The sequence below is a fragment of the Rhinolophus sinicus genome, chromosome 2 (genome assembly GCF_057876585.1).
Source record: "Rhinolophus sinicus isolate RSI-liver-muscle chromosome 2, RSI-T2T, whole genome shotgun sequence".
Taxonomy (NCBI): domain Eukaryota; kingdom Metazoa; phylum Chordata; class Mammalia; order Chiroptera; family Rhinolophidae; genus Rhinolophus; species Rhinolophus sinicus.
In genome coordinates, this window is record NC_142502.1 from 91,847,408 (window position 1) to 91,866,820 (window position 19,413).

The following is a 19,413-nucleotide window of genomic DNA, read 5'->3' on the forward strand; positions in this document are numbered from 1 at the left end:
AGATCTATTAAAGCCATGTCACATTAACGAGAACATTTTGAAAATATTAAGAATTGTTTCCCTTGTTATATACTTGTCTTCAGTTATAAAAAAAATTCTTATATTTGCACACTTAAACTTTGAAACCAACACTTTAAAATAAGTTTTTAAATCTTTTCATTTAAGTTTTGGTGTTAAGATTTAAAATTTTAAAAATGTCTTTTATGTTTACTCACGTATTTACCATTTCTGGCATTCCTCATTACTTTGTGTACATCTGAATATCTATATAATAGCATCATTTTCCTTCTGCCGAAAAGAACTTTTAATATTTCCTAGTATTAATACATACAGGTCTGCTGGCAATGAGTTCTCTCACATTTTGTCTGAAAGTTTCTTGCCTCCATTTCTGAAAGGTATTTATTTCTTCTAGGTAAACAACTCAAGTTGGTAATTATTTTCTTTAGACTCTATGCTTTTCTCTTTATCACTGCTTTTTAACAAATTTATTATGATGTGCCTTAAGGTGGTTTCCTTTGTTTCTTCTGCTTAGAGTTCACTGAGCTACTTGGATCTGTGGGCTTACAGTTTTCACCAAATTTGAAAATTTTTCAACCATCATTTCTCCAAATAATTTTTTCCTGTCCCCACTCTCTGTCCATTGCTTCAAGGATTCCAATTACACGTAAGTAAAACCAACTGATATTATCTCTTAGGTCACTGATGCTCCATTCATTTTTTTTCTAGTCATTGTTCTATACATTTTAGGTAGTCTCTATTGCTTTATCTTCTAGTTCACCAATATTTTCTTCTGCAATCTCCAATCTGCTGGTAATTCCATCCAGTATTTTTTCATTTCAGATATTGCATTCCTCATCTGCAAAAGTTCAATTTGTGTGTGGGGGGGTTGTGTGTATAGATACACACACACACCCCAATTTCTCTCACCATCATGTTCAAATTTCTTCTACTTTCTTGAATATATGGGATATGTTTATAATAGCTGTGTAATGTCCTTGCTGCTATTTCCATTATCTCTTGTCATTTTGGGTCTGTTTAAATTGACTCATTTTTTTGAGTTATGGGTTACTATTTTCCTGTTTCTTTTCATGCCTGGTAATTTTTGATCAGATAATAGACACTGTGAATATTTAACACCCTTGGATGCTAGATTTTGTTACACAGGCATACCTCGGAGATACTATAGGTTCATTTCCAAACCACCACAATAAAGCAAGTTGTAATCTTTTTGCTGGTGAAGGGTCTTTGCCTTCAATTTGTAAAAAACACAACATCTGTGAAGTATAATAAAACCAAGCACAATAAAACACAGCATGCCTGTATTCTTTTAAATTGTATTAAATTTTGTTCTGGAATTTTCCGATCTGTTTCCAAGGTAGGTACAGAGAAGCCTTTAGTCTAAAGTGCGATATACAGGATTTGATGGATTCTATCCAATGCCTTATGAGGTCTTTCCATTGTGTCTTGTGGGAACATAAATTTGTGAGTTCCAGAAACTGCTTCAGCAAATGCTTTCCCGCAGCTATTTCTTCAGCCATGGAGGGTCTCTTTCAAGTGTATGTGACCCACTACTCAGCCAAAGCCTCGTGGTAAGCTCTATAGTGATCTCTGAGTGCTCTCTCTATGCAGTTACCTTCATTCTGACATTCTGTCGCACAAACTGTTGCTATCTTGGCCTCCTAAATCCCCATCTCCAATCTCTTCAACTCTGCAGAAAAACTGGGCTGTGTCTGGCATCTTTGTTTCTGCTGCCTGTAAACTGCTTCTAAACAACAAGCTGGTATAATTTTAGGGATTCCCTCATTGGTTTCAGCGATAACTTCTTCGGTGATAACAGTCTTACGCTACCTGTTGTCCAGTGTCTGAAACCGTTTCATATATTTTGTTCAATTTCCTAGTTGTTTAACTGAGGAGGGAAAATTCAGTCCCAGTTACTTCATCATGACCAGGATTTTGAGCAGATAAACATAATAAAAATGCATAACCTTCCCTTTTGTTTATAAGATCAACAGACTGATTTCAGGGAACATGGGAAGTCAGTATCTGAATTTTAAAAAACTCCTGGCTACTTGATGGAGAGGACTATAAAAGAAATACCATACTGTAGATAATGAAGCCAGCAACACTCTTCTTATATTTGGTTTTACATATCTTTGAGTTTTTCAGATAGTACAGATATTATAACCAAGTACTAAAATAAACTGATCCAAGACTCAGACCTAACCATAGCAATATCGCAAAGTGCTAATCTGAGAAGTATAAATTTTTTTCATCATAAATAAAAATTCTCAAACGTAAAAAACTAAAGGCATATAAAATCTTCCATGCTGACTGAGCACAGATCATGAGAACGAGATAAACCTACGAAGGTGCAAAACATATTCAGGAACAAGAGTGTGGTTGCTGCATTATGGGTGAAAAGCTTTAGAAGATGGTAACAAAAATGTAATTTGGGATCGGTTCCTGACAACACCAAATACTAACCAGAATGTGGAGCAAATGGAGCTCTCAATCGTTGGTGGGAATGCAAAAGGGTACAGACACTTCAGAAGACAGTTTAGCGGTTTCTTACAAAACTAACATACTCTTACCATACGATCCAGCAATCACACTCCTTAGTTTTTACCCTGGTGAACTGAAAATTCATATCCATACAAAAACCTGCAGGCAAATGTTTACAGCAGCTTTATTTGTAACTGCCAAAGCTTGGAAGCAACCAAGATACCCTTCTAGTAAGTGAATGGATTAACTGTGGTACATCCAGACAATGGAATATTAATCAGCATTAAAAAGAAATGAGCTATTAAACCCTGAAAAGACATGAAGAAACTTTAAATACGTATTACAAAGTAAAAGAAGCCAATGTGAAAAGCTACATAATGTATGATTCCTACTGTATGACATTCTGAAAAAGGCAGAACTATGGAGACAATAAAAAGATCAGTGGTTGCCAGGGATTGGTGGGGAGGGAGAAATGAAAAGGCAGAGCACAGAGGATTTTTAGGGCGGTGAGACTATTCTGTGTGATATTACAATTATACATTTGTCAAATTACGCATTTGTCCAAACTCATAAAATGTACAACAAACTCATAAAATGTAAACTATGAATTTTGGGTGATAATGGTGTGGCAATGGAGGTGCATTGATTGTAACAATGTACCATTCTGCTGCAGGATACTGACAAGTGGGGACTGGCTGTGCACTTGTGGGGGTAGGGAGTATATGGGAACTCTATACTTTCTGCTCAATTTCCCTATGAATCTAAAACTGTTCTAAATAATAGTCTATTAAAAAAAAATGAATTTGGCAACAATGCGAAATATAAGCCAGACAAGGGACTAAAGTAAGACAAAGCAGTTAAGAGAATACAATTTTAGGCAAGAGACAGATCTTTCTGAACAAAGGAGGTATTTTCTCCAAATTAACAATAACAAAATAATGATTTTAATAAAATACATATGGTACCTTGGAATAACTTTCCAAATTTACATGACAAATATAGGCAAGTGAAAATTAAGTAATACAAAACACGAAAATATATTCAGTTTTTCATAAAGCTATCTTTATTTCAATAAGTGAGCGTTATATTTGCAAAAATGATAAAATAAACCAAACCTGAACAGAAAGGGGGAAAAATAACAAAAGAAAATATACTAATATATGCTAAATCACTTCCATGTTTTAAGTAGGAACATGCTCTTATACCTAAGAAATTTTTGTTTATTTCAGTTGGGACACTATACAAATAATAAAAGTATAACTGTTTATGCTTAGTTTTCTTGTACATTATTTGAAATAACTATAATTAAATACTACATCCTTACTGAAATAACGGTTTAACATTTTAATGACTATAAATTGGTCAGTTTGAATAAAACCTAATTTCCTATCTTGACAAACTACTCCCACCCAGAAAACTTCAAGCATTGCAAAGTAAATACTGAACACCTGTTAAAAATCAGTGTAAATGACTTGGTATAAAGAGATGTTTTTCTTTATGACGACAACAAAAGAGTTATTTTTCTGAAAGTGAAAAAAAATTAGCCTCACCTTTTTCTTCAGTCTTTAAAGCAAAATACTTCTTCTCTGCAGATACCAGCTCAGGCTTTGGGGCTGGGGGAAGGGGAGGGCAGTTAATACTTTTTTAAAACAACATTTTAGAGCACAAAGACAATTATACTACTAAAAAGGTTAATTTAAAAATAACAGATGAAAACAGGGTTTAACAGAAAAAACAATGTACCAGAATCCCTAGGCCCTGTGCAGCGACCCTACACCTGTCACTATTACTATAAGTAAATAACTCTGTAATCTCAGTTCCTTCTTTGTCAAATGAAGGCATTCATAGGCTCCACACCACCACTGTCCAGTAGAACTAACTGTGATGATGGAAATGCTCTATTTTTGCGCTATCCAATGTTGACTACTGAGACTTGAAATGCTGCGATTATGGAATTAGAAGTTTCATTTTAATTAATTTTGAAAGCCCCATTCCTTTTTACTTGTGCTTTCCTTGCTCAGGGATTAGGCCAGAAAACACAAGCTGAAAACCATGGAGGAACGGAGAACGTACATTATTTTAAAAAGAGCAAATTTTTCAAGAAAACAATTTTACAATATTTGTAAAAATCAGAAATTTAAGTCTAGAACTTACAGAAATAGACAAAGAGCCAGATTACAAAACATTAACTCTGGAAAACACTTCTAAATTTGTTTAACTCAACTGTTTAAAAAAATAAACTCTTCTAATTTGTTTAATCGCCCGCATACTCTCTAAAGGAAGAGTATATAAGTAATCAGTTCTTTGTTTCAGACGTTAACAAGAGGATTTCACCGGAAAAGATACAATAAATAACTGGCCAAGTATATATATCAAATGTTCTAAACATATTTAAACTTAATCAATTTTCTTAAGTCAAAATTACATATAACTAAAGTATCCAAATTATTTTCAAGATTTCTATTTTATATAGTTTGTACTTTAAAAAAATACTGACATATTAATGTATGTGAACACTAAATTTTTGCATTTCTAAAACTCTGCATATAGCACATATATTTTTTGGCAATAAAAATGATTTACATAAGACCCAATTTCACCGTTTTAGAACTTAAAAATATGAAAAACAGCAAACTGAATAATGTATTTCTTACATACCTGGACCCTTAGCAGGAGGTGGTGGTTTCTTTGGTTTCTATAAAATAATAACAGTGAAAATAGTTGAAGACTTACATATTAAATGTAGTTAAAATACATTCTGATAATTAATAATCAAAATTATATGAACATCTCTCCTCATCCCATCCCGGCCAAAAACTAAATAATATCCTAACAACTCCACCAAAGGTCACTGACAAAAAATTTACTGAGTAGAACAAATACCTCCTTGATCAAAATTCAAATATTTCAAAAATTATCACTGTTAGGTAAACCTAAAAAATCTTAATGAGCAAAAATGTTATGTCCTGTCTCCCCTAGTTTAAGATTCCTGGGCACTATTTTACCCTCTTTTAACAGCTAAGTTTGGTAGGAAGGGAGAGATGGCAGCGAAAGGGGAAAGAGACTTTGTTTAAAAAAAAATTTTTTTCAAAAGTAATAAATATATCTAGCTTTCATTCTTCACTCTTCAGAACTCTCAAAGAGAAGATTAAAGGCAACGGTCTGGTTGTCCTCAATTCATTCAAATTCTCTTAAATTTATAAACATTCACTTATTTTTAAGACTTTCAAAAACTTGAGACACATTTCTAAGTAAATGACTTTGGTTTTTGCAAATTAAAAATAACTGATAATCAACAAATAATACTGTATAAATATCTAATAAAAGACAAAAAAAAGAATGTGTTCATTAAGTATAAAAATAAAGCACACTGAAGGCTGAATCAATCCTGAGTCAAATCTAGCAAAGGAAGGGCCTCAGGCAGGGTAAGCCTCCACAGAGTTAAACGTTTAGTAATTTACTTAACCTAAAGACTGAAAAAGTTAGAGCTTTCTGCATTAGCTTAAACTAAATATGGTAGACTGTCTTGCTGTGTGTGTCTGTTCTCTGTCCAACTCTCCTTCCCTCTACATATTTTAAAAACTCAATTAAATCCATCCTCCATGGGGGGAAAGAAGAGATCAAGTCGTACAAAAGCAAAAGATCTCTGATGAATGACTCAAGCCTCACTTTATTCACTGTGAAAAGTGAAAGAGAAATTAAATCCTATAAGGAGGCAAAGACTGCTTTTTACCCTCCCAAAAATACATTGAAAGGATAATAGTAAGATCAACATTATCTTAAAATATTTTCAATAAAAATAGTATGTCCAGTCTTTTTTCTTTTAATTATAATAAAGTAATGACATCTAATGTTACTCACCAATATAGTCAGTGGGTAAAGAAAACCAGGAATAAACCACAGAATTGAAATATTGTTTTGTTTTATTATAATTCAAGTAACTTTTACCTGAATAAATCTAAAACACCCTCATAAAATTATTCAGTAACAATGTAAACACCGTGTTTTTAAAGAAATACTGGCAAAAGGTTCTTTAAAGTATTATTATCATTGAAAAATAAAAGCTTACTGGAAAGTCCTTATCTAGTTCATTTATCTGAACAGCAAAATTGTCTGGAAACACTCCTTCTTTACCATTAAGTTCACCCTTCCACCAGCCAGCTTCTCCAGTATCCTAAAATACAAAATGAAGAATAAGTAAGATAATAGGGGTTATCTTTAAATGAGGAAAAAATTTACAAAATAGGTAACTACTGAATTCCATTATTTTTACAAGAAAAAAAAAAAAGACCTAAACAGATGAGGTCCTCCTAAAAGAAAATATTCCTCGCATATTACTTCTAGCAATAGTTATAAAATTAGGTTTATTTTTTTAAATAATTCAAGTAATTTTAAAATTCGGTTTATAAGGATAAAAAGTTCGCAGAGGAAAAGGAGAAAGGAAAAGGGAAAGGAAGTGGGAGAGGAGGGTGTAAAGAGAATATGAATTTCCAAACTATCTTACTTAACATTCTTCTCAAAACTTTACACAGTAAAAATTAATTGCATTATTCATTTGCTTTAGAAATTAACAGGATCTGCTAGAATTTCTTCCAAATACCATGCTTCCTGAGAAATTAGGTGTTATCAGTGAAAATTGTGTGAATATTAAAAATTACATACACTGAACCATCTGACAGTTAACTTAAAATGGGAAATTTTTTAAAAATTATTCTCTAGGGTTATAGCAAAAACAAAATATTTATAAATATTCCTGCCTTACAAATAGTAATTATAGGCTTCTGCACACACCCCAATACTTCTGGGTTTTCTTTTTCTTTTTCCTTAATTCATTCCAAGTTATAATACTACCTTATTCTTTTAAATAGCTGCGCTATTTTCCACAGCATGAAGTTTCATAACCATTTAGATATTGATAGACATTTAAGTTGTTTCCTTATTTTTCTTTTTATATTATAAACAATGCAATATGCATTAGGTGGGAAAAAATGGAATGAGGTGGAATAGGAAAAGTTTCCCCAAAGAAAAAAGAACTTTCTGAGTACTTACTATGTGCCAAGTTCTCAGGTCACAAAAACAAACAAGACAAAGTCCCACCTGTTCTAGAGCTTACATTCTAAAGGGAGTGTAAGAAGACTAAGAAATATTTCTATGAATAGATTAAATGATTCAGTGAAAAACAGAAATATCTTACCTTACTTATCAAATGGATTATCTCTCCCTCTTTAAAAGTAAGTTCATCTTCATTAGTACCTTCATAGGCAAATAATGTTCTACAATATTCCTTAGCTAAAATAAAGAATGTAAATAATGTAGCATATATAAACTGATTCTTTCAACAAATACTAAGTCATTATTTTGTGCAAAGAAATGTACACTAGAGGCTATTAAAATGAATTTAATATTTTCAGTCAATACTATAAATTGAATTAGGTAACAATTTCATTAATCATTTATTCAAATAGTTAATAAGTGATTACTATGCTCTAGGCACAGTTCTAACCGCTGGGGCGAGGGGAAACATCAGTGAATAAAGCATATTAGAATCCTTGACCTCATGGTGCTTATGAGCTAGTAGGACTTAATATGCTGATCAAGTACTACAATATTAACAAATGTCTTCAACAAACCTAACAATATACTTGAGCATGCTTCATTCCAGGTATGAAAATTTTATTCAAATAACTCACCTTTAATTTTACCGTCAGTGTCTGTTTTTGTTACTTCCACACTCTGAGTTCTGGATCCTAGTATGATTAAGGGCTAGAACAGAGAAGGATGGCGTCAACTATTTTCAGTTAGAATAAACAGAATATTGTTAAAAATTTCCATTTACAGTTATCCAGCTTTCCCTAATGGTACTTCTAGCCAGGTTAGGCATGTGAAGGAAAACTCTGCCATGAAAAAGATAAAGATCTCCAAAGCTACTTAAATGATAGCTCAGAACTCTTAAAACTCCCGATTTTAAGAATAAATACTGATACCAATAATACATACTCTAAATTTAGAATCTCTAACATAAATAATAGCATTTGAGAATTTACTATGCATCAATCCCTGAGCTCAGAACTTTACATACATTCTAACTTAATCTACAGAACACTGCATAAAGCAGGTACTATCATTTACTCCTTTTATAGATTAGGAAACAGTTAAATAACCTGCCCACAATAACAATTTAGTAGTAGAGCCCAGATTTAAGCCTGGAAAGTATGACTCTAGAAAGGGGGCTCCTAAACACATCACTAAACTTCCTTACAATGAAATAGAGAAGAAAACAATCTTGATTCTTCGTTGCTGCTATCTGAATGAAAACACTTACGTAATGTTATAACCCTTATAATTAGAGACAATTTCCCACTGTAATTTACTACAGTTCTCCTTCCCCATCTTATACTAATATTTCCTTGAGATCTCCCCCAAAATAACACTATATTTGACCTTAGATTTCATTAGTTAAAAATCTGAACATACTGTTAATTTACTTTCACTGTGTTTTCTGTTTATCTTTTAACATACTCACTTTAATTTCTCCCATTCTAACCACAGTAACTTCCAATCTGGGGTCACCTATAAACAGCAAATGTGCTCCCCATTTTATCAATTCCTAAATCAGTGATCAAAGCAAGCCTCACAAGGCCATCATAGAGGGTGACCCTGAGACTCCTCTAATAACTCTGAAATAGTGAACATAAATGGCAAATGAAAGATTACTAGTGTAGCCATTAATCAAATAAAGTTATTCAACATAATCATAAGCTTTAGAGTTGGAAAGGGACCCCAGACATCCAATGTGCCTCCTAATGCATACAGTGCTTCTCCACCATTCCTAGCTGTGTTATATGGCTTACAGCACCACTGCAAAAACCACAACTCCAATCTTTACCTTTCAAACCAAGAATCAATTAGGCCCCATAAGCTTAATGCCTGACTCTCAGAGCTAGAAGGATCGGGTATAAAGTACAAGTTCTCTTTCCTGAATTCAAATCATAATTACATGAGAAAATATGCAGCACACTAGAAAAGAAAAAAAAAAAGTTGAAACTAAATACTTCAGAGGAAAACTCCAGAAATATTTCACCAAAAAAAAAAAACAGTCTTAAAAGTGCAATATAACTAAACTAGGCAAGTAAATACTGAAATACCTTGAACTCTTAACTTTAAATAAAGACACATAAATGAGAACTACAAAGGAAAGAATGCCCTGAAAGTTATGGGAAAAGCCTCCTCCTACCTGAAGTACGCGACCTGAAGCTACAAAATGTTACCAGGAATAATAGCTTTGAAATATATGTTCCAAAAACTGTAGCTATTTTTCCCAAAATAAAAACTTAAGGTGTATTTTTTAAATCTCTTACTGGAGCTTATAATTTATGGTACACTCACTCTGATTTATTTCACAATGCCAGTGAGATGTTAAAGAAAAACAAAGTTCTCTGTACATTTAGAGGGAATTAGTAGATTTCACCATTGCTAACAAATCAGAGGTAAGTTAAGCAGTGACTAATTAATATCTCACTGTGAATCCATTTTAAAAAGGCCCATTTTAGGCTTACTTCAAATTAAAAGAAAAAAAACGTAATTTTAGCTTTTAAAGGCAAAAGAAAGCCTTGCTTTTTGTATTTTTACGGTAACTACAACTAAAACTCTAAAGCTTCCACTAAGAGGCATTTCTGTTAAATTTACCAAAAAAATTCTAATTTTATAGAAATCAAACATAAACATTAATCACTGTAAACTTGAAAAGAGTTTCTCAGTCTTCTCATTCATAACCAATTACTGGTGATCTCAAAAAAGGAAATTTAAAGTTGCAGGGACTTACATTTTAAAAAATGCTTAAGCGAGTGGAGTTAATCTAAGTAAAGCCCAACATCAGAATTACCTTTTCTGTTTTTTTCTCTTCTGTTTCACTACTGGATGTTCTTGTTCTAAGTTTCACAGAGCCTTCTTTAAAAATATCTCCAAATCCAATTCCTCGAATTTTCTTTGGCTGTGTAACTGATCCAGGTGCAGTTTCATTCCCATTTCCCAGAGAGGGTGAAGATAAGGCAGGCCCAGTCAAAACAGTTTCTGAAAGAATAATTTGTTTTTGAAGACTGACACCTAGAGTAATGAAAATCTTGACATTCCCCTTCCACAGAGTTTACATCCTATACCTCCTAATAAGAAATGGTAGAATAAAAATACATTAAATGACTGAGTACTAAAATATCTATGCAAAAGAGTTAAGATGCACTTTACACTGATTTTTTTCTGGATGTTGTGCAAAACAGTAACAATTTACGTATTTTTAATTAGTAAAATGCTAATTAATAAATCCAGGGAATCCTATTATACAAGATCCTTCACAAGAGCATGTCAAGTTTACAGCTCTTGGATAAAGACGATATGAAATGTAAGACTGGAACATTAAAGAGAGCAAGTTAATCATTTTTTAAAGTTGTATGATTGAATCTGATCGAAGTTAGGGTGAGTTTCCAAATACGAAAACTGGTAATATCAGGAAATTTTTATTTTCAAAACAAACAACCATTCAAGTCCTGTCATTTTAACTCTCAGATGACATAACTTAAGTCTAAATTTGAAGCAGTCAATGAAATCTTAAATTGTCATAATGAAAAACTATTAGAGAAAGTTGAACATTATATGGGTTGTTCCTACATTCTTGCTCAGCACCAGAAGTTCTCATTGAGAGGATTTAATGAGCCCATGAACCACCCCATGGAAAACTATGTAGGAATTTTTTCAGTTCATTTTTCTGGGTAAAAGCAGCACAGTTCTTATCAGATTCTGATAAGACTTTATAATCTAAGAAACAAAATTCTGGAGTAAATCATTCAAGAAAATTCAGGAACTTTTCAGAATGGGAGTGCGGGATGGAGAAAAATACGTGATGTCAGCAGGTAATAATAAAAATGGTAGTTACCATTTATTCAGGGCTTAATCTGTACCAGGCAGTTGCTAAACACTGTACATGAATTATATCTAATTTACATAACTACGCAGCTTAACATTACTCCTCATTTGGAAAATAACTGGGCAGAGACGTTAAGAGCTTTCCCAAGGCCATGCTAGTAAGTAACAAGGCCAACATTTAAATTGAAGTCTAGATGAACCCCAAACCAGTTTTAAACATTTAAATATAATGATTCAAACAACTAAAGCCTCCAATCACACATTTGAAAATATCTGAGAAGTTAACAGAAACACCTTTTATGAACTTAAGAAATGTAATGCTACCAAGCACAGTGATCTACTCTTAACACTTTCAATATTAGCCTAAACCACATATATTTTTGGTTATAAATTTTTAAATAAACTTTATTGATCATGGTTATATACTACAAAATGAACCCATTTTAAATGGAAAATCCAGTAATTTTTGACCAATGAAATGTATGTACCATGTAGCAACAATCAAGATATAGAACACATCTGTCATCCCGAAAATGACACACACACCACCTGTCAATCCTTCCTACCCTGTAGCCTCAAGAAACTGCTGATCTTCCATCTGTCACTATTGATACGTCCTTTTTAGAAGTTCAAATAAACGTAATTATATAGCACATAAGTCTTTTCTGTCTGCTGCTTCTGCTAAGCAGAATGTGGGTAAGTCATCCATGCTGCTCCACACTTCCATATTTCATTCCTTTTTATTGCTGATCGGTACTCCATTATACAGATATATCACTATTTATCTACTTGGCTGGAGGTTTTACCCAATTTTAAAAGTTCCCTTCTGTTGCTATTATGGAGAATTTTTGTAAGTGTAGAATATGTACAATTGTCTTTCTGCATCTACTGAGATAACCATATGGTTTTTCTTCTTTAGACTGTTAATATGGTGGATTATATTAACTTTTGAATGCACAGGATGAACCTCAGTAACCATAATTTATTACATATTTTGTTGGATGTGATGTGTTAAGACTCTGTTAAGTGTTCGTTTATGTTCATGAGATAATGGTTTGTAATTCCTTAATGACTTCATCAAACTTTGACAAAGTCATACAAATCTATAGGTTGGTGCAAAAGTAATTGTGGTTTTTGCAATCACGTTTAACTTTTTAAACCACAATTACTTTTGCACCAACCTAGTTAAGAAATGTGAAAGAATTTGTGTTAAGACTAAATGCCTGATAGAATTCAGCAGTGAAACCACCTGGGCAGAAAATTTTCTGTGTGTAAAGATTTTTTTTGTTGTTGTTGTTAAAGATTTTTAATAATAGGTTTGTGTCAGTGCATTCTATGATGTACACACAACGATGAAATCACATGACACCACATTTCTCAGAACGTATCTCCGTCATTAAGTGACACATGACTGTACTTAAAGTGAGTTTCTGGTAGATAGTATATTATCCAGTCAATTGGCCTTTCAATTTAAGTTTTTAGACCATTTAACAATGACTGATGTGGTTATGTTTAAATCCATTACCTTGCTATTTGTTTTCTATTTACCCAGTTGACCTTTGTTCCTTTTTCTACCTCTTCCTCTCACTGGGTGGGGTGGGGGGGGTGAGGGGCTTAAACAACAGGCATTTCTTTTCTCAGTTCTGGAGACTGGAAGCCCAAAATCAGAGTGCCAGGATGGCTGGGTTCTAGTGAGAGCTCTCTTCCAGGCCTGCATATGGCTGCCTTCTCACTGTGTCCTAACATGTCCTTTCCTCAGGGTGCAAAGGAAGAGAGAGTGGGCTCTGGTGTCTCTTCCTCTTCCTTTTTTTTTTAATTGACATATAACATTAAATAAGTTTCAGATTTACAACATGATTCAATATATGTGTGTATGTGTGTGAATATATATCAAAATGATCACAATAAATCTAGCTAAAATCCATCATAATACATAATTACAAATTTTTTTCTTCTAATGAGAACTTTTAAGATCTCTCTTAGCAACTTTCAAGTTACAATACACTTTTATTAACAAGTCACAATGCTATATATTATATCCCCGGGACTTATTTTATAACTGGAAGTTGGAGTTTGCATTTTTTGACCACCGTACCCATTTCACCTACCCCACCTAACATCTCTGGCAACCACTAACCTGTTCTCTGTTGTACCAATGAGTTCAGGGATGTTTTTGGTTTTAGATCCCACTTATTAAGTGAGTGCACATGGTTTATTTGTCTTTCTCTGACTTATTTCACTTAGGATACCATCAAGGTCCATCCATGTTGATGCAAATGGCAAGATTTCATTTTTTATGGCTGAAGAATACTCCATTGTATATAACAGGAGTGCAAAAAAATGTATACACATGACTTGTATTCATCTTTTGTTATTGACAATATATTATTATAACTTTAATACAGGTTTTTCCTTTCTTAAAATGTGTACACATTTTTTTGGCACCCTCTGCATATAACACATTTTCTTTTCTATTCATCTATCATTGGATGGACACTTAGGCTTTTTCCATGCCTTGGCTATTGTAAATAATGCTGCAATGAATATGGAGGTGAAAATATCTTTTTGAGTTAGTGTTTTTTGTTATCTTTGGATAAATACCCAGAAGTGGAATTTCTGGGTCACATGACAGTTCTATTTTTAATTTTTTGAGGAACCGCCATAGTTTTCCATAGTGGTTGCAGCAATTTACATTCCTATCAACAGTATACTACGTTCCCTTTTCTTCACATCCTTGCCAACACTTATTTGTCTTTACAACAGTCATTCTAACAGGTATGAGGTGGTATCTCATTGTGGTTTGGATTTGCATTTCTCTGATGATTAGTGGTGTTGAGCACCTTTTCATGTACCTTCTGGCCATCTCCTTTGGGAAAATATCTATTAAGATCCTCTCCCATTTTTAAATCAATTTTTTTTTTTCATGTTGAGTTGTGTGAGTTTTTTATGTATTTTGAATGTTAACTTCTTACCATATGATTTGCAAATATTTTTCTACCATTCCATAAGTCGCCTTTTAATTTTGGTGATGGTTTTTGGCTGTGGAGAAGCTTTTTAGTTTGATGTTGTCCCACTTTATTTATTTTTACTTTTGTTGCCTTTGCTTTTGGTGTCAAAACCAAAAACCACCTCCAAGACTGGTATCAAGGAGTTTACCACCAATGTTTTCTTCTAGGAGTTTCATGGCTTCAGGTCTTATGTTCAAGTCTTTAATCCATTTTGAGTTGATTTTTGTGTATAGTGTTACTTTATTATTATTTTTTAGCATTCAATTTTATTAACTTATTAGCTATACCTCATTGTTTTCTTAGGGGTTGCTCTAGCTTTATAATATGCATCTGTAAGTCACCAAAATCTACATTCAAATAAGATTATACCACTTCACGTATAATATAACAGTCCTACAACAGGAACAATTCTATTTCAGGTCTTCTGTGTTTGGAGCTATTTTCATACATTTTTATTTCTGCATAAACTATGCTTCTCATACTACATTATTTTACTTTAGTCAATTATCTTTTAAAGGAATTTCAAAATGGAAAATAGTGTTTTATATTTATCCACATTTCTGCTAGTCTTCATTCCACTATATAGATCCAAGTTTCCATCTTAGTATCATTTTCCTTTTTCCTGAAGAACTTTGTTTTGATCATTCTTTAGACTATAGGTCTGCTGGCAATGAGTTCTCTCAGCTATTGTTTTTGGGTTGAAAACTCTTTTATCTCACCTTTACTCTGAAGAATATTTTCATAGAAAATAGGATTCTGGGTTGACCAGTTTTCTTTCTTCAGCACTTCAAAGATGCCGTTCTATTGTCTCCTGGCTTACTTAGTTTCGGAAGACTGACTTGTGCATTACATAGTTTCTGAATCTTCTGAATCTGTGGGTTCTTATTTTAATTCTCCTCTATGTGACGTGTCTTGATTCCTCTAACTCCTGAGATTTTTCACTTTATTGCTTATTTTCAGGACTTGATTACGGCGTACCTTTGTAAGCCCTCTGTGTGTGGCTACCCTTTTTGGATCTGTGGATTTATAATTTCCACCAAATTTAGAAATTTTTTACCATTCCTTCTTTGAATATTTTCTTCTTTCCACCCTCTCTCCTCTCCTTCTGGGACTCTGGCTACAAATGTTAGACCATTTAAAATTATAAAGTTGATAAAATGCTTTGCAGTCTGTATGCTCTTTGTGCTTGTTTTTGGATAGATTCTAATGCCATATTTTCAAGTTCAATGATCTTTTCTTCAGTCTATTGTTAAAATTTCCCATAAAGGGATTCATTTCAGATATTGTGTTTTCCTATCTCTAGTAGTTCCACCTGGTTCTTTTTTTCTATCTTCTATTTCACTCCTCATGATGTTAAGTTTTCCGTTACATCCTTGAGCATATTGAGCATTTTTACTATAGCTATTTCAATATCCTTTTGTACTATTTCCATCATTTCTTGTTCTCTTTCTACTAAGTAATTTTTCTTCCAGGTTGTGGACATTTTCCTACATCTTTATAGCTTATAATTTTTTTGGTTGTTGAGTGCCAGATTTTGTTGCAATTAATTTAAAAACCATTGATTCTCAACCTGAGGTGATTTTGCCCCCCATGGGACATGTAGCAATGTCTGGAGACATTTCTGGTTATCACAGCTGAAGACTGCTACTGACATTTAGTGGGTAGAGATCAGGGATATTTGTAAATATTCTATATGCATTGGATAGTCCCCCAAAGCAAAGAGTTCTCTAGCCTCAACGTCATCAGTGACAAGGTTGAGAAACCTTGCTTTAACGAGTGATTTTGTTTTCCCCCAGCAAACAGGTAAGTTACTTGCATATTATTATGAAGCTTCCTCAGGGTAGTATTAGAATAGCCTCCACCTTAAAGCTAATATAGCCCACTTTACCCTGAATTGCCCACGTAGTCCATGAAGTTTCTCAAATCCACATGGAGAGAATTCAAACAATCTTTGACCTCGTGTAAGCACCAGGAATTATTCATGTTAATCCTCAGTATTGCTCTTTCTTCAGAAATCCTTAATATCTTAGCTTGTGGGGTTTCACCCTACACATTCACAGATTGATCTTCATCCAAACCCTTAATCACATTTCTGGAACTCTCTTTCTGTATCTCTCTCTCTTCAGGTATTCTGTTCCATAAATTCCAATTTACTTGGGCTTCCCTGGACTTGCATCCCTAACTTCTCAACTCAACAAAACTGACCACCTTCTCCTGAGGTCCCCCCTTCCTGCACTGCAGTCCAAAAATTACCTACTGACAGAAGTCCAGGGCAGTGATATAGGGTTTTCCTTGATTCTTTTATCCCCTTTTCTCAAGAGGGTATTATTAAACCATTGACTGATAAAGGCAACTTTAGCAGATAACTATAAGGTGCAATTTTCAGTTGAGTATGTATGGCCATAAAATAAAATTTCTCTTTTAGATTTAGTTACTGTAAACTTTACCAGTCATTAAAACAAGTATTAAAATAAATGCTTAGATATTAAAGATACCTAGTACTAATGGATAGTCTGATTACTTTGGCTCATTGAAAACTGTCAAAACTACTATACTGGCTATTAAATAAATGGTTAGAAGGAAGCACAGTGCAATGGTAAAGCAGATGAACTCTAGAGTCAAACACTCTTGATTCATATCTCACCTCCTCCCCTGTATGTGCCCAGTTTCTTCACCTGTACATGTGGTATTTCATACGATTGCTATGAGAATTAAATTAATTGATTCCTGTAAAGTGTTTAAAACAGTGCCTGGTTCAGTGCCTATTATTCTTAATGAGTTTAAAGACATATTATTGAGAACCATTCAAGTAAGGGAGAGTATAATCACACAAAAGGAGCAAAAAATAAAAAGGAAAAACATCTTAGCCAGAAGAGCAGGAAGCGAAGGGAACAAAGAGGGGGGAGGAAGGGTAGAAAGGACGTCTCATAATCAGACGAGAGAACTCTTACCTATATGGTATTGCTAATATTTTTAAGTCCAATATGTTTTAGCCATTATATTTATCCTTCAACTGCTAAAACTTGTAGAAAAATTATATCTGCATTTTATGTGTGGCACTGTCAGTCATAAAACATACAACAGCAAGTCTTCCTATTAAGTCTAAAACTCTCCCTTCCTCCTTGTCTTATTAAATCTCTACAGCAAAAGCTACTTGAGGGTATTATCTCCATATAAAATGATTTAAAACAACCACGAGTTCCAAAATATAATTACTTGTTGAAAAAAGCAATCAAGAACCCTTATGTGAGGTGGACTGAGTGCTAAAGAAAAATAAAACAAAGTAGAAACCTGATGAAAACACAAAGCATTTAATGGAAGCAATCCAAGTTCACTATTAAAGTGAATGTGGAAATAATACAGAGTATCTTACACCAAGGTAAAACATGTAAACCAAGAACTTGGAACCTACTAAAATCACTGACATAAATTCTCCCTTTTTACTCTAGAGAAGAACATCTTTTACCATCACTCAAGAGGAGTTTTAAGATAATCCTGCATTTCCTAAGAAAATATGTGTGCATGTGTGTTAAGTGGACTTAAAATCTCAATTCCTTAGTTCCTAAAAACAATCTTTAGAAAGAGCATCCACCTGTAACAGTTAACTTATAAAGACTCATTACATACTACCCATAAAAGCATCAAAGCCCCAGAACAGTCTTCTCTGCAGCTACTCACCAGAAGGAGGATCAAGGTGAGTGCTAATACGGGGTTACAGACACCGAGGTAAATTGTGTACCCCCTTGACTCCTGAAGACTAACCTGCCGACCACCACATTGCTATCCACCACCCTTGGCACACCCACCATTCCACGAAGATCCTGTGCCTCACTGGCAATTGCGCTATCTTCTTTTGCAGAGCCTGAATAATCAAATGAAACCTCAGCTGACTCCTCCTAAAAGAATTCTTTCTACCCATAAGAGACCAAAATTCCTGAAGAACAAATCCATCAGGGTTTCTTAAACATTTTGTGCCATGTATTCATCTCTCTAGTAGCCCAGCAAAGCCTAGAGGGATGCATGGCTCAAAACAACTAACAATCTCTGTTGGGACCTTTTTAGTCTCCTCAGAATTCTGACCTCTCCACTTTGCACCTCCTTCTTAGCATCTCTCCTTTTTAATAGAAGAAATAAAAAATCAAATCTCTCTCCCTCCGCTTCCCAGCACTAACTCTGATGTATCGCCATTGACACTAACATGATACCTGTTGTGTGAATCTCATTCCCTCCACCTTCTGGGCAAAACCCGATTCTTCTCAATTTGTATCTTCAACTTCTCTTTCTCTACTTGTTCTTCACCATTAGCATTTAAAAGTAACCAAGACTTTTTCCTTCTTCAGGGAAAAAAACAAAAATATTCTTGAACATATGTTGTCCTCAACTGCCACACTGCTCTATACTTACTCGACACTGCCTCACCTCCCTGACTCCTCAGTGCAGCTTCTACCCAATCGCCTCTCTCTACTGCTCTTGTTCAGGTCATTACTGATCTCTTCATCCCTAAATCCAGGATTCCACATTACTTCTCATCCTACTTAATCTTGCAGCAGTACCGACACTACTGTCCATGCCTTCCCTGAAAAACTCTCTTCCCTTGACTACCACACACTCACAGCTTTCCTCCTGGCTCTGTGCCTTTTTGGTCTTCTTTGTAGTTACTTGGCCCGTACCACGGTAACTACACAGGATTCGGTCACAGGCTCTCTTCTGTTTTCACCCCTGATATTCTCCTTGGGTAATTTCATAATTCCATGGTTTCTTGTACCACCTAAAATACCGTCAAAGCCCCAATTTTGAACATCCACCCAAGTTTGTCTTGTAAGGTTTCAGACCCATGTGTACAACTATCAAGTATCTTCACTCAGATGCCCTTACACCCCTACAAGACTCAAACTCAACATACCCACAAATGAATTCATCTTCTCCCAAGACTTATCCCTGCTCTACAAATGGCACCTCCACCTACACAGCTTGAGCCAAAAACCTG

The 19,413-nt window shown here is 34.1% G+C and overlaps 1 protein-coding gene across 1 annotated transcript in view; it reads right to left on the reverse strand.

Moving 5' to 3' along the window:
- CD2AP (CD2 associated protein) overlaps window positions 1-19,413 on the reverse strand; it is a 110,797-nt gene that overhangs the window by 31,420 nt on the left and 59,964 nt on the right. The window contains exons 6-11 of the mRNA XM_074333049.2: window positions 10,385-10,572; window positions 8,193-8,265; window positions 7,697-7,791; window positions 6,572-6,676; window positions 5,161-5,197; window positions 4,053-4,115 (exon numbers count right to left, since the gene is read on the reverse strand). Of these exons, the coding sequence (XP_074189150.2) occupies window positions 4,053-4,115; window positions 5,161-5,197; window positions 6,572-6,676; window positions 7,697-7,791; window positions 8,193-8,265; window positions 10,385-10,572 (561 nt within the window). The remainder of the gene's footprint in view (window positions 1-4,052; window positions 4,116-5,160; window positions 5,198-6,571; window positions 6,677-7,696; window positions 7,792-8,192; window positions 8,266-10,384; window positions 10,573-19,413) is intronic.